This window comes from Melanaphis sacchari, unplaced genomic scaffold (genome assembly GCF_002803265.2).
Source record: "Melanaphis sacchari strain LSU unplaced genomic scaffold, SCAv2.0 Contig80_pilon_pilon, whole genome shotgun sequence".
Classification (NCBI taxonomy): Eukaryota; Metazoa; Arthropoda; class Insecta; order Hemiptera; family Aphididae; genus Melanaphis; species Melanaphis sacchari.
The window spans coordinates 1,132,369-1,157,687 of NW_020271570.1; the positions used below are offsets into that span (position 1 = coordinate 1,132,369).

Sequence of the window (25,319 nt, forward strand, 5' to 3'; positions counted from 1 at the left end):
CAATCACCTCCCGGACCCTTGATAGGGTCGATCAACAAAAATTATACATGTTTAAGTTTAAAATGTAATATTAAAATATAATAGTAAAACACCATTTATTATCAAATGAGTGAAAATTAATTGAGCACTATTAACTAAAAATATTTATTAATTAAAATTTGATAATAATAGGTCCAGTTGATTAACTCTACGGACCCTTCGATACCCAGTTCGCCCCTGTCTATCCCTTAAAGTAACATTCGATTTCTCTAAAATTGCGTAATAATTGTATCTATTAAACACTGACATTATGTCGTAATAACGGCGAGCTCGTTTTCATGAAATAAACTATACGCGTACCTACGTTTTCAACACATTTTGCTACTTTTTTATCAAAAAAAGTTAATAACACGGTTTATCTCATTTAAATATTTCCCATAGTAAATTACTGCTTTAAGCCATATACCCGAGCGAGTTAATATTGATAGTGTGGGTAAACTCAAATTGGGACACATTTCTTTGAAAGTATTTAGGCCGTGAAGGTGCTTTTAAAAAATATCTTCTAAGTATATGAAATTAATCGATTGCCATTTTACGTTACATGAATCCGTTTAGGGTAAAATACTTTAAGGGCTTCGCCAGCTTTAACCATTTACAGATTTGTTACATATGGGTACAACAATATAATATTTTTTCAGACCATAAAATGTTCGTAATCAATAAATGATAGGGAAATTTTTTGAAAAATGTATTATTGTACCTAATTTTTTAACTGTTAAAATGATTGGTTTTGTAGATACATTCTTCAGATGATAATTTCTCAATAATGACCTTAACGACATAATATCATCCGTGTGAATCGCGGATGTTTCGCCCCCGCCATTGACATAAACAATACTTATAAAATATAATCAAATAGTCAAGATATAAATAAATCACAATTATATTAAGTCAACACAAAATATTGTAAAAATGAATAAATTAAAATTAAGTGCCTACTATATAATGTTAAGATAAATTATATATTTATTTTAGGTCAACTGACATATGTTTTTTAAATAGTATTCATGTCATTATATTTAAATCATGTACAAAATGATTGCAATTTTAAATAGGAATAGGTTTATCTTAATAACTTTTGATATACTAAATATCTTATACCTATTTGAAAACCCAATCATTTAATCTTCTATAGTCTATACTCTATACTATATTATATATTATAAAGCTGAAGAGTTTGTTAGTTTGTTTGTTTGAACGCGTTAATCTCAGGAACTACTGGTCCGAATTGAAAAATTATTTTTGTGTTGGATAGTCCATTTGTCGAGGAAGGTTTTAAGCAATATAACATTACACTGCGACCAATAGTAGCGAAGCATCAGTGAAAAATGTTGCAAAAACGGGAAAAATAAATAATAATAATAATAATAAAAATAATAAAAAATTAAAATTAAAAATATGAATATAGAGTGTACCATAATGTACCACTATGGATTAATTTAAAAACAGAAATATTATTAGCCACTATAAAATCACATAAATCTTTGTTAAACTATTTGTATTTTGATTATTACTTCTGACTTAACCCAATGATGACACATTGACACTTTCAATTTAATTTAGGTAAAGACTAAACTAAAACTAAATTCTGTGCTCCAAAATGTATTGCACAGTATATGTTCATAAGCTCTAGTCTAATGTAAACGTATAATCCATGCAGGTATTTATAAATTTACCAATAAAATATTCAATATTTATTCGTCAGTTGTTGATAACTTATTGATGTAAATTGAATGGGTTATTTACAATCAACAGTAGGTATTTTTACAGACATAAATATGACTATTTTAATGAATAAAGATAGAATTATAATTATTATGATTATTATTGTAGAATATATAAAAATATGAAAAAAAAAAAATTAACTATAGAACTTACATAATACGAAACTTTGACATTTATAATCAAAATTATTCTAGGTGATTTATGAAAGAGTATGCATTTGCGTATAAATCCAGGCTCTAGTGATAAATAACAAATGTGTAAATAAAAATAACATTTATTTAAAATTAAATTAATACATATAATTTGAGTCTGTGAAAAACATGCTGTAAATATTAAATAACACCTATCATTAATATATACTGAACAAACTTATACAGTATAATGTATAAACAGTTATACTATTACCATATCTGTAATTATTGGTTTTTTTTTTCCATCTAATGAATATGTCAAAGTTATCTTACCTTTGAATAAATGCAATTTTCTATATGCCCCTTTGATTCCCTAAACATAAAATTGGTTAAATAAATGTAATTTAAGGATAAACTATACAATTTTACATACTTTTTCAATTTTTTCTTTTAGTGAGGCACATTTTAAATTATCGTTTTTTAACTGAAGAACTTCTTCTGGTGAAATTCCAATTAATCTTTCCAGTACCTAAAATAAAAATAAATGTATATACAAAATTATAATACATTCATGAATTAATATATAATTATATTTATTAGAATTTATTTTTACTTTTATTTATCACTTTACTTACATCTGACGAGAACTCGACTTCTTCATGTTTCGATTCATCCATCACAATACCAGAACATATCCATTCATTTTGTTTCACTTGTATTTTTGAATTTTTAACAATAGAAGCAGAATTTAAAATCTTAATCAATGGGTTTGAAACATCAATATCCATATCAATATCACCCCAATCATCCTCTGGAGTGTGCAATTCAATTGATGGCCTTTTAGTCTCTGTATATATTGGTGAACTAGCAATACGTTTTCCTGATATATGTTTAACAGACATACTATTGTTGTCTATTGTATTGTCATTTTGATGCCTAGTCGATTCAGCAAATGAATTTCTACTAGATGTTGATGCGGTACTTGGACCTAACATATCAGATATTTTAGTCTGTTTTGCAGTGACTACTGGTTTTTTATTTGTTATTAAGTTGTTATTTTTAGGAGCTGATACTTTTGTTTTATTGACATTTGTATCATGTTGATGTGCATCAAACGTTTGCAATGGTACAGAATTTACAATATTATTAGATTGAGTGAGTCTAGTTTCAATTTCAGCCATTTGAGTTAGATATAATAAATCATCATCATCACCATCAAAAAAATCATCATACTTAATAAATATAAAATAAAAATCAATAAAATTCATACTAAGTAAAATTAACATGATAATTAAGTACTTACTGTAATAATTCCATTTCCAACACGATTGTTATTATAACTTTGATTTGTATTAGTTTGGGGAACTTCACTTATATTAACCGTAGAAACATTTTCTATCTGTCTTGGTGGAATATCATGTGGTTCCTGTACTTCCATAATAGCATTTTCAACTTCAATATTTGAAAAAATATAAGGATTTTCTAATTCGGGTTTATTTCTACAAAATAATTCATAAGATTAATATATGAATACATCAATTTCAATTAAGCACTTACAGAGCTCTGCACAAAACATTAAAAGGAGCATTTTTTATTAATAAATGTTCTACTTCACCTCCAATGAAATGTACATTACTAGATTTTAATAGTAATACTCCTTTCCTATATTCAACTGGTCCGATAACTACTATCTGAAACAAAAATTCAAAATCTACTCATCATTCAAATAATAGCTTGGTAGCTTGAATTTAATTATTACATACTTTGAAACCAGGAATAAATGGCTCTTTAAGACAATGCAATGGCTCATATTCCATAGCCACTATATCCTGTCGACCATCAGAACACATCATTTTTAGCATTCTATGTGGTTTAGGTTCCCAAGGAGCAGGTTTATTATCACCAATTTCAGTATTACTAGTGTCTCTTTTTACTATTATATTGTATTGTGAATAACACGATTGGCCAACATCAAGTATAGTATTCACCTACAGTTTTTAGAACATGATTTTATAATAATATTAAGAATACAATTATTATGTAGGATATGGAAACTGGATGTCTTTCATGATTCATCTCGAGTGGTGTTTTAATATTTATTATTATAAATTAAACCCTTTGACAACTGCATTCAAACATGATAATATATCTGACTGTATTGCGTTAAATTCACTTTATAAGAAATATTTTTATTTTAATCGAAGATTTTCTATACTAAAAATAAAGTGTATATGCAACAGTAGAATGTCAAAAATATTTATATTTTCGTAAACATGTGACAGTAGAGGTCATAAGATTAAAACATTTAATTTTAAATAGTTTTTTTTTTAATAAAAAAAACATTTAAGCCATATCAACATGCCAGTGATATGAGGAGGTGCTGTCACACATTGCAAAGAATTAAGAGTAATAATTAATCATCAAATTATAAAAACCATTCAGAGTTATTGAGATTTCTTCAATATTTATTATGAGACTGTAGGGCAATCATTATATCAAAAAAACTGAGAAAATTAAAAAATGATTAGAGTAAGTAACAAATAAATCTTATTTAAAATCAATAGATAAGCCTAAATAAAAATGTTACAGCACTTCCTAAAATTTTTCACTCAAATAATAAATTATAATTAATCAAGATTGTTGAGCTATTTAAAATCTAAAACATGATAAATTTACTCAAAAATGATTAAGTAGGATAAAATATGGCACAATACCTGAAGACAGTACTTTCCATTTAACATTCTTTTATCACAATTATTTAAATTGGCCGGTAAGCTAAACAATGCAATTTCTTGAAAATCAGATAAACTTAATTGTTCAACCACCATGGAAGATAAATCTTTTACATCACACTGAAAACAAAATAATGAGAACAAGCTGTTATTAATTTTACTTGTTATAATATATTTTCATTTATTACATTTGGATTATCAGATATGAAGAAATCCACACATTGTTTAAACCATTCGTTCTCAGATGATATTTTAATATGAGATTTCTCCAAATGACGAATTACATGATTGCGCATTTCTACATTAGAAATAGTCATTGTACAGCTGTTTATAATAGATCTCAAATCTAAAAGAAAATAAATGAAATAAAAACAATTGGTAAAATTTAATCATAAAGAATTAAATGTACATAAAAGGTATTATATTGTTAATTCAATGGAACATAAATATTTTATTAAAACATTTAAACATATTTAAAAAAAATTGAATTTTATAAAATAAATAAATTTATATTTTAGATTATAAAAATATTTTTGGCATATGTGTCATGCTATCTACAAAAAAAATTATTGATACAAATTTACAAACTTATGTTACTAACCTGCTCAATAGCCTATTGGTTGACAGTTGTCCCATTTTAAATAGCCTATTTGTTAACAATTATTCATATTTCTTTAATTTTTTATGAAATATAAAAAAAATATTTTTTGAAAAAATAAAAAAAAAATATGAGCAACTGTTAACAAATAGGCTATTGAGCAAATTAGTATTTTAAGTTTGTAGATTTGTACATATAATTTTTTAGAACTGTATAATTTTATACCTATTATTATTATTATTATTATTATCTTTATTCAGTTTTACATTGAGTATTAAGTATAATTTACAATAAAGTACAACTGATACATATGCTAACTGAGCTAAAATGCTCGTATACCTACATAATCGTTGATACCGTCAATACGGACCACAAAAGATAATGTAATTATTGTAAATAGCATACAACATTAAAAATTTGTTCAAAGATAGCATAAGACACATGTGCCACATTTTTTAAATTTTTTAGAATTATTAAAGTAGGTAGGTACCTAGATAAAAGTTTTTAAATAATTCATTTTTCTAAGATTTTATAGGTATTTAAATATACTTAAAATATCCTAATTTAATAATACATAATAACTAATGAGGCAACGCAAAGTATATAGACAGTATTTGTATGGTAAATTAGAAATCAATTTAAATAGGTATTTTTTTCTAAGAATGTAGGACATTAGTGACTTAAGACACCAAAATTTTTATAAATATATGATGTAATAACAATATGAATATACAATAAAAATAAAATAATGAAAAATATTAAAAAGCAATATTTGATAACATAACATTAACACACATTATATTATTGATTTAAAAATCAATTATTTTAAAATTTATATTAAACTGTGAAGTTTTACACATATTTTTTAGTCTCTTCATTTTTTTAATTTTACAATTTATTGATTTATCTATATTTAATTTATTATATTATGGAATATTACCTAAACTAAGCTCATATTTTATAACTATCAAATCAAATTAACCATAAATATCTAACTACCAACATACTAAAAGCCATAATCGTCAATTAACAAAATCCACAGAATACTTTTTTTGTTTTGGTGGGAGAGGGCTGAGAAAACTATAACCTAAAAGATGCCACAGTTTTGTAATTATTTAGCAATAAATATAGAAAAATTTATTTTATCCATTGTAACAATATAATATATTAAATTATATAAAATGTGTTGTAAATAATAAATATATAAATGGATCAAGATTTGAGAATTATATTTAAAAAATCATACTGTCATAGGAATATAAAGATCAACGCTGAATTCTAGGTCAAAAACAATTATCAGAAATACCAATTATCATTATTATGTTTGAACAAGTGCAAAGGCAGGTGATTGTTTAAACTTAAGTACCTTACAAAATTATAAGCAAGCCTCAAAGCCAAAGTTTATTACATTTGCATTTCTTTTTGTTTATTAGATTTATTTTTAGTAAGCTTGAAATTAATGACATGACACAGAACAAAATATTAAAAGTGTAAAATACAAACAGTGTTAAGTGATTTTATTTTTTTAATTTTATCATTTTTTAGAGCACATTTGATAATTAATATGTTAATAATTATGATTTTATTAATATATAAATAATTAGTACAAAATATAAAAATATATTTTAATAAAATATTTGTACTATAGTATATGCATATTAATTATTTAGAATTTTTTAAGTGCATGAAGTTCCAAGCCTTAATTATAAGTATAGCTTTTAATAGAAACTGTAGTTATAATTATTATTTAGCAAATAATATTAATGTTCTCTAAAAATTTAAAAATAGAAAAATTACACCATCAACATACAGTATTGTCTTGTTAATTATCAGAGACTTCACCATATATTTCACTTAAGGACCACATTCGTTGCTCAGTGTTAATTGAATTGTCAGAATTTTAAAAATATTGACTATTGAGTGTGGAATGACAAATATAAAAAAAAAACTGTTGAATGTCAAATATCTAAAAGTAGTTTTGTTTATCCAACATATATGGGATCTTATTAACTATCAGATTATTAAAAATACTAGTATATTCCATCATAAATTGAATTTAAATTAAAATTTATTTTCATTAAACTTTCATAAGATTATGTGTGTAAATATAATTAATATCACTGATAAGTTTAATTTTAGTTAAGATTCTAACAATATTGAAAAATTTAATTTCATTGAATTATTAAAACAGTAATTAAAAAATAAAATTATAACTGAATGTGTTAAAACTATACTGGATAAAGGACTAACGTAGTGCCTAAAATTACTAAGACTTAACCGTCATTTTAATTTGTAATACAACAAAATATTTTATAAATTTCTATATAATATTTTATGCTTGTTAAAATAAGTGCGATTCGATACACTTTATATCAAGTGTATTATCATTATTTTCCCCGTTGATAAAATTCATTTAATCACAGGTATGTGATAAGGAAAACAACCAGTGTTAGGAAAAATTAACTGAATATAAATTATAAATATTTGACAAAGTTAAAACAGAACGTTGTGAAAAAACGCAATGGACAAGGAAAAGGGCCGAAAATCTGATCCTAAACATACAAGTAAGTAGTGTAACTAGTAAATTACATACGATTTCTAATTCTTTTAGTGTAAGCAGTAAATCTTGACTGGGTATAAATGGGATCGATTTTTCCACCGCTGTCGTTTTACGCGTTTGATTTACATTTACGGTTAAGTTTAAGTCATATTTCGTTTTTGTGAATTACAATCCAGAATGACGAGTTAAATAGTACACGATGAAACATTAACTTACTTTTGACGGTTTTAATTGAATACGTTTATCGTTTATGAGAAAATCGTAAATAATAATATTAAAAAAGTGAATTATGTTTACAAAACAACAAAACAGAGTGGCCAGATGAATCTGACTTCGAGGACAGCCTGCGAAAGGCCCACAGACGACTGGTTGATGATAAGACGAGCGATCTGTTATTCTGTTATCGTCGGTGGCTGGGCAAGTGTAAACACGACCACGTGCATAGTGCTTATAGATTACAGTCTACAGTGCGTGCTAAATAATGATTTTGTGACAATTGTTGTAGCTGCTGTCCATTGACTATTAACTATTTAACTATTAAATAATATCATTTTTCAATCAATTCAATAATTTCATCGATTTAGTCAGTAGTCACCACACAACATGTTACGCCGGCAAGCTCGACTCCGGCGCGAGTACTTGTACCGCAAGAGTTTGGAAACCCGTCAAAAGGTGATCCAAGACAAAAAAGAACGGCTTAAACACTGTTTGGACGAGAACGTGCCCATTCATTATGACCTGCGCCCAGAGGCATTGCACTTACAGGAAAAACTAGAATGGGACGACGATTCACCAGGGTTGTCGACTATCGGTGGTGGCGAGGAGGGCGGTGCGGGTACCTCGCACGAGGACGATGAGTACCGTTGGGCTGGTGTTGAGGATCCGAAAATCATGATCACAACGTCGCACGACCCGTCGGCCAGACTAAAAAAATTCGTCAAAGAGCTCAGACTGATATTTCCAAATGCCCAACGCATGAACCGTGGTAATTATGAAATTAAGCAGTTGGTGCAGGCCTGCCGGGCTAACGAGGTGACTGATTTTATCGTTGTGCATGAGCACCGGGGTGTCCCGGACACATTGATTGTTTGTCACATGCCGTATGGCCCAACAGCCTATTTCAACTTGACAGACGTGGTAATGAGGCATGACGTTCCAGACATTGGTACAATGTCTGAACAGTTTCCACATTTGATTTTCCACAATTTTGAAACACAGCTTGGTAAGAGAACAATGAACATTTTGAAGTATCTGTACCCGGTTCCTAAGGAAGATAGCAAGAGAGTCATTTCTTTTGCAAATCATGATGACTTTATATCGTTTAGACACCATACTTACAAAACGGTACAAACTTATTATAATCAATTTACTTATATTATCGTCATTAAACATAAATATTTTTAGGTGGATGGTAACAAAATCGAAATGAATGAAGTTGGTCCTCGTTTTCAGTTAAAACTTTACCAAATAAAATTGGGGACCTTAGAATCAGCAGATACAGCAGACACAGAATGGATGCTTAGACCTTACATGAACACTGCATCCAAGCGTCGATATCTATCATTAAAAGATGGGTGGGCTCAAGATGATACAATTTTTTCTTAAATAGTGATTGTTTTGTAAATAAAAAAACTTTACCTAAATTAAAAAAAAACTTTTTTTATATGTTAATTTTGATGATGTTAAAAATTACCATATTTAACTTTTTATCATCTGTATATAATCGTAAAGAAAGATAACAAATTGCATTATTAAAATAAGTTGTTTAAGTAAAAAAAAACCACTTACTTTATTTTAACTTAACTGTAACACATTTAAAACATGAAAATGTATATTTTTTAAACAAATCTTACACTTAGTAAGCAAAAATACTTATTTAACTATGAATATTAGTTTAATATGTTTATTCTCTATATAAATACTTTTATAGGATAAGTAATAAATACATAACAGAAAAATGTATAACATTTAACTTTTTTCAAATAGTATTTATAACTTTTAATGAAACTGAGTTTAATATTAAATCTACACGCAAAGTTATATTAATAGTCCAAGTTTAATAAAAAAAAAAATTCTCAATGTAATATTACAAATTTCAAACTTATAAGTTACAATACTCACAATCTACAGATATCACTAAAAAACAGGTCTTTCTTGGTTTTCTTTTATATTTAAAACTAAAAACTACAATACATTTTTTTTATCCACTATGAACTCTACAATTTTTTTTTTTTAAACGTGATATAGGAATCAATATTAAAATTTTAAAGCGAAAAATATATTTTTAACATTTGCTCGTTTAAATTAAAATCATTTTTACCTGACCCATATTACCTAATACTATCTCAAGGACCGATGTTTCACTGTCAAACATAATAATTTTTGCTCCCCTATCATAAAATCAATGCGAGTGTACCCCAAGGAAGCGACCTATCACTTATAGTATGTAATATTTATACAATTATACATAAGATATCCCCAAAACAAACTTCACAACTCTCAACGACATATGCAGATGATACCGTTATAGTATCATCTAACAAAAACCCAAACATAACCACCCAGGCCATTATATACAATACCACTTAAATAAAATCTCTAACTGAACCAAAAAATGGAAAATCAAGTTAAATGAAAATAAATCGATCCAAATGAATTTTTCTCTAAGTAAATAAGAACGCCCTCAACTATCACTCGACAACGTACTAATTCGTATTAAAGATGTGACCAAATACTCAAGAGTTTACCTTGACAAACGACTTACCTGGGCCCCAACATACCAAACTTATCCAGACGCACCATGCAAATCATGCAATATACTTGACAGACAGATCACAATACGTCCAACACGATCAGTACGTCATTAGCGGTTTTCAATCTTTTTAACAATGTAGCACACTTCTTCTACAAAATTTTTGCGGCACACCAATTCATATAATATGTAAAGCATATATTTTTATATATATATATATACAAAATTAACTATATCAATAGATTTATCGCGGCAAACCAGTGTGCCGCGACACACCGGTTGAAAACCTTAAACCACTGGTATACATCTATAAAAGTAGTATAGTAATAGTATTACTACTCACTAGTCATTACTCAGTATGCAGTGTACACTACTATTTTAAAAACAGATAAAACTTGAAAGTTGAAAAGATTATTATTGTTTCTAAAATGAATTCCTATTCCTTAAATCCGTAGTTAATTTTATTGTCATGATTATAGTTATCATTTTAAACGGATTTTAAGTCTGAAAAAGACAGAAGACTGTAAAATATTTCTTATTGACGACCTAAAATTAAAATTGAGTCCAAAGTCCAAAATAGAATCCTATCTACGCAAAAATTTAATTTTAATGATCATGATAATAGGTAGATAGTAGATATTAAATAGTTCTATTATTATTATTATTATTTGTTATTACAAAATGAAGTGCTAACCTTAGAAATATTTTATGCAAACTAATAGCTATAAAAATAACTATTCAGACATTCTTAGCTTTTTCTACAATAGGTAACAACTAACAACCAAATACGTTACTGTATTATGAACTACGATAGAGACATCTCAATTTAGATTTCAAAAGAAAAAAACGTCTACCAATTAAAGCGTTCGGTCTAATAACTATTCTTACTGTGGTATTGCGATTTCGCTTTTTAAATTTTTACTCGACAATGAGAACATTTTGATTTTAAGTCTTCAAGTTAATAATAGGTACTAATTTGGTATAGTACAATGCACTTTAATATTAAAGGTACATTATTATTCTTACTTACATTCTGTTTGTTTAATGTTCAAGACGAACCGGAAGTTACTGCAGTTTCGAGATCCGGGAGAATCATAAAGAAATCTTCCAAGTTGTTAGGTTTTGAATCTTCGGACATACGTGAGTAAAAAATCATTGAATGATTAAAAATGAACGATTAGCTTTGTACATTTGTTTTACATGCTGTTAACTATTGTCTATTTTTCAACAGAAGAAAAAGATAAAACTCCCAGGTTGTCGAAACAAAGTTCAAAAAGACAATCGTCCAATAACGAGCCACTCGATCAAGTCAGTATTTTTTTTAAATAACAAACCTTAATGTGTTACAATAATGTTAATATACCATGTATTTTGTTTTTAAATGTTAATATCTATAGACATTAAAATAAGACTTTCTGTTTTTCAGTTCAATGATGATGATAACAGTATGGAATTTTTAGAAGATCAACAACACACTGAAAGCAGTGAATGGACTGTAGACACAAAGGATTGTGGTGAGTTGCATTAACTACACACAATAATCAATAAGAATAAGGCATATTGATTTTATAGCACATATTATGAGTACCTAAACCACCCTCTAACATACATGCAATACAACGATTGCTGATCATACCAAATTTACAGTCTTCACTTTTAATTATATATTATTTGTTTTTCTTTGTTATGTATTGGAATGTGTAAGTCTATGTTGCAACATATTATATTATATAGGATATTTAAGCTCTTAGCATAGGTGCACCAGCACAATTTTATTAATTGATCCATGACTTAAAACTACCTATATCCTCTTTCCTTGGCATTTTCGTGCAAATTATTATAATCGATATTAAAATTCTTATAGATAGTTACACTGAACCCAGCGGCACTTCTATTTCAGTAGGAGAACACAATCAAGTAAATTTTCTTCTTTTATGATTTATAGATATAACGTACTTAATATTTGTTTTATTTTTAAAAATGTTTAGTTTATGTATGCTCTCAAAAATTTAAACATGAAAGAACCAGGGTTTGTAGCATATGCATTATGGGCTAAAGAAGTACGCAAAACATTGATGAACGCTTATCCAAATTTTAGTAAGTTTCTTTAATATCTTATTTTCTCTTATTTGGTTTTTTTAACTATGAAACAATTTGTCAAGGTACGGTACAAATTAATCAACAGCTCAGAGACATGTGGAAATCTGTACCAACAGAGGATAAAAGTGTAAGTTCCATCTAGAGAAATTATAACATCTAATAATTTATTTTTAATTTTGTAGCGATGGGTACGCAAAGCCAAGAGATTATTAGAACGCGAAGGATTGGATGACAGCAATACAGATGATTCAAAAATTACAGTAAAGAAATCAAGCGAAGAAATTATTGATAATTCAATAAATACAAGCAATACGTTAGTAATATTTGACATAAAATATTAGAATAACCATCTTAACTGTAATCTGTATATTAATTGTATTATTTTTAATATTTAGAAACAAATCCCAATTAGAACCGCTAAGATCGACACAGCCTATTGACGTAGCAGCTCATTTGGCTTTACTTGGCGAATCATTGGGCATAATTGGCCAAAGACTAAAAGAACATCAAGTGAGTTGATTAGGAAGTCTACCTTAGAAATTGTTTTTCACAAGTATTGACAACCATGTTTATGTTGTGTCTTCAGGGCCAGATAGCTGTAAATGGTAGTGTATCAGTCCTTCTAGATTCTTTGTTATGTGCCTTGGGACCTCTACTTTGTCTTACTCAACAAGTGACAGAAATTAATGTGAACTCCCAAGAAACGATGTCAAGACTAATGGACGACATAGCCTATATAATGCCAGGATTATAAAATTATTAATTAAACTAATCATTAGATTTTCCGTTGGTATATATAATTCTTACCAATTTATGATGAGAAAAAATATAAATGTTAAGAGTGAAGTAGTAAATAGCAATCGTTGTACAAAATTAGATCCCACATCAAACTTTAGACTATTGTACTAAATACTTTGTAGGCCCTCAATAATAAAATGTACTGTAAATTATTAAAAGTTAAGCGTAATATTAATAAGCATTTTAAAAATGATTTAGATTCAGGTCTGTTCCATTTCCCCTGTAAAAAATGTATATATTCATGTATTATTTTAAGCTTTTTTTTTTTTATCACAGTATAAAATAATTATTTATTTTTGTATTATTTTTAAACAATATATTATACATATATATTTGTTAGATTTTTTATTTTCCAATTGCTTATTTAATTTTGTCACTAAATCCTTACTGCTTTACTGAACTGCAGCATAATATAATATAAGACATATTAAAATAAAGTTTGATAATTATCAAATATTTAGATATAAGAGGTAATACTTCAAACAAAAATAAAATGCAAAAAACAACTATATTTTTTTTTTGTTTATTATTTTTTTATCTTACAAATAAAGTTTAACACACTTTTAAATTAATTTATCCTAAACTCAACTAAAAGCATAATAACACATAATATTATTTATAATTTATTTACTTAACAAGTGATTATGATAAAATGATCAATAATTATGTCACTGCAAAAGTGAATCATTGGTATTAACTATATTTTTGTATTTACATACACATAGGTTTGTACAAATTAATTACAATTTGAAAATAAATGCAAATGTGATATTATACTATTTTTTTTTTTTTTTTAATACAATTTAAAAATTCCAATAATTGAGTAGTCAAATAAATCAATTTATAAAAAAAACTCAGTTTTTAAAGGATGGAACAATATATAAATTAAATTATAACAATGTAGTTTTAAAATGCATAATTCTTATAGATACAGAAAGTATCAATAATTTAATATAGCAGTTGGTACAATTAACTAGAAAAAATAAAAATTTAATTTTTTTAAATTAAATTATTTATGGTCTAATGTAACATTTGCATTTTGTTATTATACAACAAATAATTAATACATAATAATATACATGTACACAATTTAATTATTAAGTATTAAAATATTATAGCAAATATTATATTACTAAATAGGATACTATAAAATTAATCAGTGGCAAGGCGTGATTTTAGCCAAAGGGATGTTGAAAAATTAAATAAATCAAGTACAATGGCAATTTTACTGATAGTTGATACACATATTTAGACAATATCGCACAAGAAATAAATAAACCGTAACTTAAAATTTAACCATAATACAATTTGTGGCAGTAGATGATACAGCATCGATAACTGAATTAATATGTTATAAAAAGAATTATTTAAAAATAAAATATAGCAAACTATGGACAGTGAGATATATGAAGTAGCACTTTAATAACCCCATCCGTTTTCTAATTTACCACACATGCCAAGACAACTGAACGAGACAAATTTGATATTATTTAATATTGTTAATTTATCTATTTTATTCAGATTTTAGATGTTTACTGGAGATTGATCCTATGTCACACGAACAACTGGTCTGTTTTAAGAATATTACAAGAAACTATTTTGACCAATGTATACATATTACATTAAAATTTTAAAAACAAAAAATATTTATTCAAATATAATAAAATCAAGTTCATTGATCATATTTTAAGTGGACATTGTCTTATGCGAAACTTTGCCACTGATAGAAAGCATGATTTGTTTTGAGTTGATGATTTTTTGTGGTGAGAACATTTTAATAGCTCTACACTATAAAAACAGATCATCCTGTTTAATATTATTATATTATTGTGATAATAAATTATGTCTATATATATATATATATATATTACATAGTTTACAAAATTATATCAATTAAACAATAAATGGTAAAAGTAATAGAAAATAATGGTATATCTTTGAATTTTATGAAAATTATAAATTAACTCATTGAAACATAAACAATGTAGTCAAGAGGTATAAATGCTAAAAAACAGTATAAATTACATGTATATTAAAAAAAAATTAAATTTGTTTAAAGAATTATAAAACCAGGAAATAGTTCTCTGTATATTATTTACTATTGTATAACATCATTGTATTTTATGGTATAAAATGTAAATTTATAAATTACATATATTACATTAGACATTATGACTATGTAAATTATAAATATTATAGAATACATTTGGCTCACAAATAAAGTGCAGGAAAATTACTTTACTACCATCAAACATAAAAAAACAATAATTTATTATTTAATAATTAAAACCACCACAAACTTAAACCTAAAAATACCTAAATATCTTTTATATATTAAACATTTTTGTTTAATGAGATAAAGTAAATTAAATCAAATCATCCTTTTAAAAGTGTATAAAATGTTTTAAAATATTATGATCATTATTTATCTATAAGTAATATTTAACAAAAGTAGGTCATAACTAGGGTTCAAGCTTGAATGTAATTATATATTTTTTTTTATTGATTAATGTGTTTGCTATGAGGTGAAAAGGTATATTAAAAATTGACTTTGTATATATTTAACAAAAAAAGGCAGATTTGACAAATCTAATTATTTTTAAACATGAAAAATCTCCAAATGTAATTAATAATAAATATTTTAATTGTATTTAATTATACATTTTTTATTCATTAATATAAAAAAAAAAATGTTTTGATAATATTAATGTTATTTATGTGTCAAATTTTTTAAGTGCAATACATACCAAACTCCAGTAATTATATAAGTTTTTTTATAAATATATCTATAAAATACCTGTTGTTAGTTCTAAAACTTAAAATTAAAATCCTGTTAAAATAATTTTTTATTAATTAAAATTTTAGTAATACCTTTAAAGTATTAGTAACTATTAAAACATACATAATGCTAATAAGTTAAAAAGTATATTAATTAGCCGTCAATTATCAAAATATATCAAGATCAAACAACATAACATACAGTAGAACTGTGAAATCATAATTTGTCTTAAAAAATTATAGATAATAAAACTTAAAGTAATATTTATTAAAAGGACGTTATACTTCGCATTTAGTTTTTGTCTTACAAACACATAATATGGAAAATTATTCATTCTAAATAATCTATTTAACTATTTAATATAACAGTGAATTATGAATATTAAAAAATGTACAAACAATTTAGACTTTTAAAATGATTATCACTAACTTTATAATAAAAATAAGCCTATGAAATTCAATAGTTTATATTCTTACTTTTAAATTTGATAATAGGTCAATTCACTTTAATATTAAACATGCCAGAGTTAAATGGATTACTCAGAATGAACGGGTTTCTATGCTATGTATTTCTAAGACGGACACTGCATGCAGGAGTAGTGTAATCTTAAAAGAAAAATTACTAAGTTGTTAAAAAAGAAAAAAAGATTAGCAAACAATAACAAAGAAAACTTGCTTAAAATTTGAATAATAGCTAGACAAAAAAATTAATTTATTATCACAGAAAATTAATTATATGAATCATCCAGAGTGGTTTCCAAATACTTAGATTTAACATAACAAAATCTATAAAATAAATATGTATTAAATATACAAAGTTATTCAAATCTTGCACGCCGTAAATAATGGTAATTGCTTACAAGCTAACAGGTAAAATATTTTTTTATTTTTAATAACTCTGTATACTAATATACAGTAGTTTATGTACTGTATATTCATACATATTTTAGATTTTAATAAAAAATAATAAAAAAACATAATTACCTAATATATGTTAAAGAATTTCAAAAACTTATTCGGCTTTTGATATGTTTAACATACATTAAAAATTCATAAACAAACTTTTTGGCATTCCAAACTTATAATTCACAATTACAAAACTCATTGATGCATTCTGTACTGAGAATTACGTTCTTTAACAGGAAGTGGATGAGCTTCTGAATTGAAAACCCATTTATCCAATGGAATTAAACTATCATCACTGAATAATAGGTATAAATACTAAAACATAATATTATATAAATAAATAAGATTATAATAATTTTATTTCGTCTAATTACTAATCAACATTACATACTTTTAGAGTTTCTGCAAAAAAGTAACTCTGTTGAACATCATCTTTGCTTGAATCTATTTGGTAAACATCTTTAATTCCACTGTATCCACCTGATACTCTACAGTGTTTTTCAAAAGCCTTAATAGAATAAAACCAAAATGTAAAAAACTATTTCGAAAACTGAGACTGATAATTAATTGTTAGCAAATGTTATGCTTGAGAAGTAAAATGATTCTTACTTGTACAGCTTCCCATCCCCATTCTCGATATTTATTGTCATGGGTTAATCGCCATAAAACAAAATATGACTCAATTGTTTCAGGCCGAAGAATATTGTATTTTTCATTGCCACGAACTGCAACTGCTTCATAATTATCGGTAAATCTAAAAGCTTCAGGTCCCAATTTTGTAGGTGTCTTATCATAAGCTACATGGCATGTTTCTGTTAAACTAGCTCCAAGATCAGTATAGTGTTTAGCCGCATCACTGCCAAGAGTTTCCCCAGCAAGTGCAAACATTCCACCTAAAATTACACATGCATAAAATAAAGTTTTTATTAGTTATTAACACTTTTAGCTCTTATCATAATAGTTCCTGTATTATTAATTGCTTAAGTTTAAATTATTATTGATTTAAAGACAGTTTAGTTCATAAAATTACATTTAGTAATAGAATTTAAAAATAATTTATTTTTAAAAATGTAATGGTAATTAGAGACTTAATCTAAAAAAAAGTAGTAATTCTTTAAAATTTTAATAAGACATTAAGAATTTCTACCAAAACTACTATAAAAAGATTTAACTGCACAACATCATAAAGCTAATTTTTTAATAAACAGATGTTAGGGATAAAAATAACTATACTTATTAGTCCTATTATATTTAATATTACTTGCCTGCAAAACACGATAAGTGATCCATTTTATGTTCAAGTCGATCAAAACGCATATCTGCTAAATATGTTAGGCCATTAGAAGATGTTTGTACTAGATTATCCATTACACTTGCCATGGCATCATCAAACATGTCTCGTGCTACTAAATCTTTACCATTAGATTGTATATATGCTTTCAACAAATATTCATAAAAACTATCACCAAGACCTCCAAGTGATACATGCCCTAAAATAATATGATGCAATTATAAATATGTAAATAATACGTTATGCATAGATAGATATGATAAATGTTAATTTCAAAACTTTTTAATTATATAGATAATATAATTAATAGTAACAATGCCTGAAAAAGTTGTAAGTATAACATTATGTACATATTATAAATAATAATAATAATTCAATAAACTATTTTAATTTAGCATACAACAATTTAATTTTTAACTCATTAATTTCAAAAGGAATTAGATAAATCTAAATTAATGACCATTTAAACATAATTTTATGTCAAGCATTTAGAATAAAATATTTTTATTTTATTATAACTTTTCTACAAATTAATTATATTTAATATGCATATTTATATATTTTTATAATGATATGAATTATTGAAGATAAAATTATTTTATAATATTGAAGAATACAAAAATACTTACGTTGTCCCCATTTTCCAGTAATTGGATTTAAGAAATTTGGATACAATCCATTAGGTCGATCAAGACTTCTTACAAATTGTCTAATAGTATCAACTTTTTGTCTATAAATGTCATTGCCAGTAATATCTGATAAGTACACAAATTCTAAATGTAGAGTTCCAAATTCTGATAGTATACTACTACCACCACTTGCCCATAAATAATTTTTGCTGTTCTAAATAAAACACCAAGAAAACTTTTATTATAAATTAGTAAAAATAATTTTATAGCTGCATCACTAAATTGATAAAGACTATGCTAAGGTTTGGAAGTTTTTGGACTAAAATCTACCAAAAAAAAACAAAAGTGTAAATTTCTATAAAACGAGCACAATTTATCATTTGAATTAATTTTTATCTTTTATATTTTTAATTAATTTTTACATTAGAATAATTTTAAAATAATTATATAAAAGATATAATGCAAAAAAATATTTTATCTGATACATCTATAAATAAATATAGCTTTTCTAAAGTAGAAAAAAAAGAAGAAGAGAAAAGTTTGAAATTTTGCTATTATAACTTTATTAATAAGGATTTATAAGGGTTTTATAAGGAAATCTAATATTATTTATTTCAGCTTCAAAAAATAATAAATGATTCATTAGTGTTCAAATTTAAAAACCAAATGTATAGAAATATTTATTTAGATAAGAATGCAAAAATAATTTAATACTTTAATTCTCTAAATTTAATATGATTCAAATTTTTAGTTCATAAAGATATTTTTTGGGCCATTCAGTAAAAACAACACAAACGCACAATTATTTATCTAATAATAATCACTGAAACAATATTTAAAATCAAATTATAGTTTATGCCAAATATATAAACTTAAAAATAACTAGAAATAGATCTTCAAAAAATTATTCCATTATTTTTAAGTGATTCTTCTTAAATCTTTCAGATACTTCTAAAAGTAAGATAAGATAAAAATTTTTAATGGAATTCAAATTACTTACAATAATTGAAGTGCAGATAAAAGGATGAATAATATTTTATTATTTTTAATATTTTATTCCCTATTTTTAATAAGCAAAATATTCTAAATATATATTATACAATTATACATGAAAATAATTATTATTGAATGGACTTATTTAAAAAGTAAAAAGTAACAAAAGTATAAGTAGATATATTTATTACAAAATGTAAATTTAAATTAGTCTATTCATAGTTAAAATTACAGTAAATATTTTTTTGATATAATAAATAAGATCTTAAACTATTACAAATCATGACCAACAATGTTCTTATTTAAATGTAAATAATTTAAATGAAATGTGAATTTTATAAAAACTAATGACAATATTATTATATCTATTTAAATTTTAATAGCTGAATTAAAACCTGAAATTCAAATATATTTTTGCAAATCTTTAATCTAATCAGGATGTTTTGTACTTTTATTATAATAATTTATTGTTGATTGTAAACTAATTAAGTTATAAATTATAACACAATATTTTATTGTGCTATGATAAAAATTTAAATAATAGACTCTATTATTTTATCCTATTCAGGATGCTTTTTATTTTTATTAACATAATTTATTTTTGGTTATAAATTATAATACAATACTATTTTATGTTGCAAAATAATTTAGATAAGAGTACTCAATATACAATTTCTACATTTTGGCATTAAAAATATTTTAATATATGGAATAAAATTGGAACTACCTATATTATAACTTATAAGTAAGGCTCAAAAAAAGTTAATGCATTTTTTTTTTTTAAAAATTCTTAGATGATGTTTTTTAAACTGAAAATGTGTTTCTTAGCATGTAAATCTAAATAACTAATTTTTATTAAGTTTCTACTAGTTGAACATGTTTGTTGCGAATCAAAAAAAAAGACCTAAAAATAGAAAATGTGAGATACAAATTTCACACACATATACAGTAATATACTCTAAACATCGCTGATGAAAAAAAAAAAAGAATAAATGTAATGTTGGCCAAATTAAAACTAATTGAAAACAATTGTATAAATAACGCCTCAACATTTCATCCCACATTGAATGTGTTAAAAAAAATTAATGAGTTTATTGAAAATCTAACTATTAAATCATATTATTCATCAAATAATAACCTACCTTGATATTATACTTTTACTGATTGATAATTGCTTCACTTTTTATCATATCTTACCATTGCTAAATTATTAAATAAATCTCTACATATTTTATGTTCTCAAGGAATAAAGCTTCTTAACAGATGTCACTGTCACTTTTTATATAATGATGATAGCTAGCAAAGATATAAAAATCATTTATTCTAAAATGGAAGACATAAATTATTTAGCTTATATATTACATAGGAAAGCAGAATAGATTCGAAAATACTTCTAACAGTTCTAACACTTCTTAAAAGTAGATAATTAATATTAAATAATATCAAAAAAATGTTTTTGAAACACCCATCACGTGTTTAATACTTCAAAGAAATGTCACCTAATTGTTCTTTAGCACAAAAAAACCTAACCTAACCAAATTGGGTACATAACTAAAAGCTGTTACTTATTTTTGTAAACATTTTATAAATTAAAAAAAATTTGTTATTTTTATTAATTTTAAGTCATTATTTGTAATTGTTTAATTGTTTTGAGGCCATTAAATTTTGAGCCCTACTTATAAGTATGCTAACAAGGTATAATATTAATTTAAGTAAACGAAAATCTTTAAATATAATACAAAACCAAATGGTTTTGGATAAAAATTTGAAAAAAAAGCCTTAAAAATTATTATTGCAGTCTTGTAAGCTAGTCATAAATATAAAAACGATACTTACCCCTGATTTTAGATTGACTAATGAATATGGGATTCCAGTTGGAGTTTGAAATGCAGGTAATAATTTTTTTGCAATATATTCAGCTTTATCACGGAAAACAGTATCACCAGTCATAGCAAAACACGTAAGAAAACCACCAATAAAACGGATATTTGTTTCAAAAACTGATATATCTATTTTCTGTAAAAAAAATAAATAATATCCTATAAATTAATACAAATTTTTATGTACACATGGTATGAGTGAAAAAGAAAAATATTAATATACACAAACTAATATACTAAATACACATATTTAATAGCTCCAATTCTTAAAATTTGAGTATATATTTTATCAAAATTTTAATATGAATATAATTTGCAGGTTTTTCCTAATGTTATCCATTTTTTTTTTTATAAAAAATTTGGTAAGATATCAAAATATCAGGACAAATTATAAGTATTAACTTGAATTTAGTAAACTTAATTTTTGACATTCATTAATAATATATAATGCAGTATTGCATTATACAATAATTATTAAATAAATGGAATATTTTACTAATAAAAAACATAAATGTTTAAAAAATGTATATGAGGGTTTATATAAAAACAATAGTTACTAGTAAATTAGTTGAATAAAAGAAATAAAACTAACCAAAAGCATTTACTTACCACATTTTCTAAAGTAAAATTATTTGCAACCCAATCTCTTCCAAGTTTATACTCATCATGTAAACCCATGATTAATAATGTGTCTAATGAATCAACAATAGTTGCACCCATACTTGCTGAGCCAAATACACTTCCAGAATGATCTCTTTTTGATACTGGTTTTAATTCATTTTTACCCCATGCATATTTAACATAATTATCCCAGCCATGTTTCATCATCTAAATAAAACATAAATAAGAGTAAATATGTAATTATAAGCCAAATAAAACACATTATTAAACATAAAAAATATATTTTAAAGACTAATAAATAATGTTTAAATATAACATATTATATTCCCTTAGTCATTTTACAAACTTTATCTTAAACAATTTACAAAAAGAAAAATATTTGGATATAAATCAATCAATAAATTAATGTTATCATACTTAAAATTATCATTATTACTAATAATAGTTAAAACAATCATATTATAATTGTATATTTATCTTTTAATATTAAGTACCTATAATAATATACATGATTAATACTAATACCCCTTAAGAATGGTAAAAAAAAAAACATAAAATATTAAAAGTAAAACTCATTTTTAAAGATTTGTAAGTCATTTTTACATTTTATTTAGCATATTAATACCCTAAATACATTTTACCTAAATAAGAATAATTGAGAATTTTTTATTAGATATTAAAAGTCCAACTAAATACTATCTTAGCAACTTCGAATTTTATATTATTTTTTAATTAGGTAATTGAGTGAATTATTATCTAGTAATACATTCTTTACATTCGATAATTACAAAGACAATTACACAAATAAATAAATCAGTCAAAATACAAGACTTTTCTTTATAATATTTACATCTCCATTATTTAATCAGCCTAGAGACAAATGTACATCTACCTCTAAGTGCTACAATTTAAGATATGGGAGCCTAGATGTAGGTTAAATTTTATATATATTAATAGTTTAATGTCAATATTTTGGAGACACTCTCATAAAATGAAGAGGTCTTTTGGAAAGTTTAATGCATTCTAGCATCTCTACTAGTTGTGGCACTGCTCACACATATTATCCAAAATGTAATTTTTGACAATTTGCTTGTTTTTATATAATATTAACTTATGCATTTAATTATTTTAATTAAGTATTTAATAATATGTATTTACAAGAGCTAAGTATTTTGCAAGTATAAAAAGTACTCACTTCTTTAACTTTGTTTCGTCTTTGTCTCAATTCAGACATCTCATTAGTTTGACTAGTTTCAATGTGTTCAACATTTACTACAGGTTCAGAGATGAAACTATTGTTAATTATGTGTTGTTTTATAGTATTTCCCGTGTCTGGTCTTTCTAACACTTTTCGTTTGTCCGAATAATCCTCATCGATTTTGGCCTCCAATGCTTGTTTGTCCCATGCTGCGTGCGGGTCTTCCAGTACTCCATCGTGCCTTGAGTTACCATGAGCCGGCAACAACAGTTCGGGCCCTGCATTCTGTATATGCTTGTAAACGTTGTTAAAAGTGCCACCATAAGACGCCTTAAACTCAGGTAAATAGAACAAGGCTCCAAAGCAGATGATGGTCATGGAGATGAATACCAGTACGACCAGACACAGTTCGCTGTTCCTCCGGGTCCGCCTGCTGAACGGCACTGGTGCGCCATTGAGATATTTGTGGTACTGAGGAAGCAGCAAAGTCGAGTTCGTCATTGTTAAATTCGTCGCGGACATGCACTTTCACATAATAACAACAACAATAATAATGATTATCGCGACCTAGTGCTGGACACATTCAATTTTAAGCATAATAATATGATCAGCGTTGGGCCTCTTCCGCGGAGAGAAGCGGAATTGAATTATTTTTGAAATTTTTTCGCGATTAATTATTACAGCTATGTACCTATTAATAAACGATACTCGGCCCGTTATTGACGACGAGTGATGACGGCCGTAGTTGTAGCACGTTCACACTCCACCTACCAACTAAATAGCTGTACAACATAGGTAAACTGGTAAAACGAAACTGCTGCCTCGACTAATGAGCCAGTTATCAGTATGGGTTCGATACAGATCATCACCTGTCCTCTCCTCTACCAACCAAAACAACACTGTTATCATTTATCACTGCAAGTCCTGCATCAGCCAAACAGTCATCGTGATATTTAAATTTTTTCGGTACGATTACAATCGCCGTTCCCGGGAGGTTTCTTTTTTTTTTTTAGTAATAATAATAATCAACCTTGAATGGAATAACGTTTAAAATAGAATTTTATTATTACAGAACATTTGAACCATTTTAGAATCACCATCCAATGTCCGCAGAACAATGCTCCATTACTGCCCAATTACAGATGTTAAACTATATTATTGTTGTTGTCCTATTGTTAATAATTGTTATTCTAATATTATGCAATTAAATTATTTATTATTAACGTGTCGTACACGATAGTTTAAATAAGTAGTAACTAAATATTGTTGTTTAACGTTTGACTGGTTGTTATAAAATAAAATTTGATAATCTCTTACGGGAGGTTTGGAGAAATTAGGGGGGGGGGTAGAGCGAGATATTGGTAAATCATTTTCAATTTTCAATATTCCCATAATCCTCAAAAATATAGCACGCGTAGTATTTTATTAATATCTCAGTAATTTCTACCTCCTACAGGTTCTATTCAATAAGAATAGAAAGTCAATACACTTTAGCTAGTATACAATTTATATTTTATTCGAATTAAACGTTGATTAACTGTCATTTATAATTTATATTTTAAGAACAAATATTTCGATTATTCAACTA

At 25.6% G+C, this 25,319-nt stretch overlaps 4 protein-coding genes across 9 annotated transcripts; 2 read left to right on the forward strand and 2 right to left on the reverse strand.

The window, feature by feature from the left end:
* Positions 1–2,079: 2,079 nt before the first annotated feature.
* Positions 2,080–11,178, reverse strand: LOC112601957 (recQ-mediated genome instability protein 1-like). Of its 6 annotated transcripts, none has more exons than XM_025349847.1 (9): positions 10,881–11,178; positions 4,816–4,973; positions 4,610–4,747; positions 3,659–3,883; positions 3,453–3,586; positions 3,199–3,394; positions 2,531–3,127; positions 2,329–2,424; positions 2,080–2,268 (listed from the first exon to the last, which is right to left on the reverse strand). In XM_025349847.1, exons 1-9 carry the CDS (start codon positions 10,885–10,887, stop codon positions 2,158–2,160), a joined length of 1,662 nt encoding a protein of 553 aa, XP_025205632.1. In that variant the 5' UTR covers positions 10,888–11,178; the 3' UTR covers positions 2,080–2,157. The 6 variants fall into 6 exon arrangements, with proteins under 6 accessions (XP_025205632.1, XP_025205634.1, XP_025205635.1 ...); XM_025349849.1 differs by lacking the exon at positions 10,881–11,178 and adding an exon at positions 10,550–10,848; XM_025349850.1 differs by lacking the exon at positions 10,881–11,178 and adding an exon at positions 8,002–8,064.
* Positions 7,653–13,705, forward strand: LOC112601960 (HMG box-containing protein 4). Its single transcript, XM_025349854.1, has 10 exons — positions 7,653–7,789; positions 11,591–11,677; positions 11,769–11,845; positions 11,964–12,051; positions 12,402–12,454; positions 12,526–12,634; positions 12,700–12,764; positions 12,820–12,950; positions 13,033–13,147; positions 13,224–13,705. The coding sequence occupies exons 1-10, from the start codon at positions 7,747–7,749 to the stop codon at positions 13,389–13,391; spliced, it is 936 nt and encodes a 311-aa protein (XP_025205639.1). The 5' UTR covers positions 7,653–7,746; the 3' UTR covers positions 13,392–13,705.
* On the forward strand, positions 8,251–9,439 carry LOC112601959 (U3 small nucleolar ribonucleoprotein protein IMP4). Its single transcript, XM_025349853.1, has 2 exons — positions 8,251–9,129; positions 9,190–9,439. The coding sequence occupies exons 1-2, from the start codon at positions 8,389–8,391 to the stop codon at positions 9,388–9,390; spliced, it is 942 nt and encodes a 313-aa protein (XP_025205638.1). The 5' UTR covers positions 8,251–8,388; the 3' UTR covers positions 9,391–9,439.
* Positions 13,706–17,203: 3,498 nt separating the features above from the next.
* On the reverse strand, positions 17,204–24,560 carry LOC112601963 (mannosyl-oligosaccharide alpha-1,2-mannosidase IA-like). The gene is made up of 8 exons (XM_025349862.1): positions 23,729–24,560; positions 22,522–22,740; positions 21,869–22,048; positions 19,040–19,253; positions 18,385–18,609; positions 17,729–18,012; positions 17,511–17,627; positions 17,204–17,434 (listed from the first exon to the last, which is right to left on the reverse strand). Exons 1-8 carry the CDS (start codon positions 24,251–24,253, stop codon positions 17,315–17,317), a joined length of 1,884 nt encoding a protein of 627 aa, XP_025205647.1. The 5' UTR covers positions 24,254–24,560; the 3' UTR covers positions 17,204–17,314.
* Between the last annotated feature and the right edge of the window lie 759 nt (positions 24,561–25,319).

Excerpts from the sequence above, each read along its gene's own strand:
- LOC112601960 (XM_025349854.1), top strand. The coding sequence starts at position 7,747 with ATGGACAAGGAAAAGGGCCGAAAATCTGATCCTAAACATACAA. Across the intron at positions 11,846-11,963 it reads ATAACGAGCCACTCGATCAA|TTCAATGATGATGATAACAG; the intron begins GTCAGTATTTTT and ends TCTGTTTTTCAG. Across the intron at positions 12,765-12,819 it reads TACCAACAGAGGATAAAAGT|CGATGGGTACGCAAAGCCAA; the intron begins GTAAGTTCCATC and ends TTAATTTTGTAG.
- LOC112601959 (XM_025349853.1), top strand. The coding sequence starts at position 8,389 with ATGTTACGCCGGCAAGCTCGACTCCGGCGCGAGTACTTGTACCGCAAG. Across the intron at positions 9,130-9,189 it reads GACACCATACTTACAAAACG|GTGGATGGTAACAAAATCGA; the intron begins GTACAAACTTAT and ends AAATATTTTTAG.
- LOC112601957 (XM_025349847.1), bottom strand. Across the intron at positions 3,587-3,658 it reads CATTTATTCCTGGTTTCAAA|ATAGTAGTTATCGGACCAGT; the intron begins GTATGTAATAAT and ends TTTTTGTTTCAG. Across the intron at positions 2,425-2,530 it reads AAGTCGAGTTCTCGTCAGAT|GTACTGGAAAGATTAATTGG; the intron begins GTAAGTAAAGTG and ends TTTTTATTTTAG.
- LOC112601963 (XM_025349862.1), bottom strand. The coding sequence starts at position 24,253 with ATGTCCGCGACGAATTTAACAATGACGAACTCGACTTTGCTGCTTCCT. Across the intron at positions 22,049-22,521 it reads ATTTTACTTTAGAAAATGTG|AAAATAGATATATCAGTTTT; the intron begins GTAAGTAAATGC and ends TTTTTTTTACAG. Across the intron at positions 18,013-18,384 it reads TCACTTATCGTGTTTTGCAG|GTGGAATGTTTGCACTTGCT; the intron begins GCAAGTAATATT and ends GTGTAATTTTAG.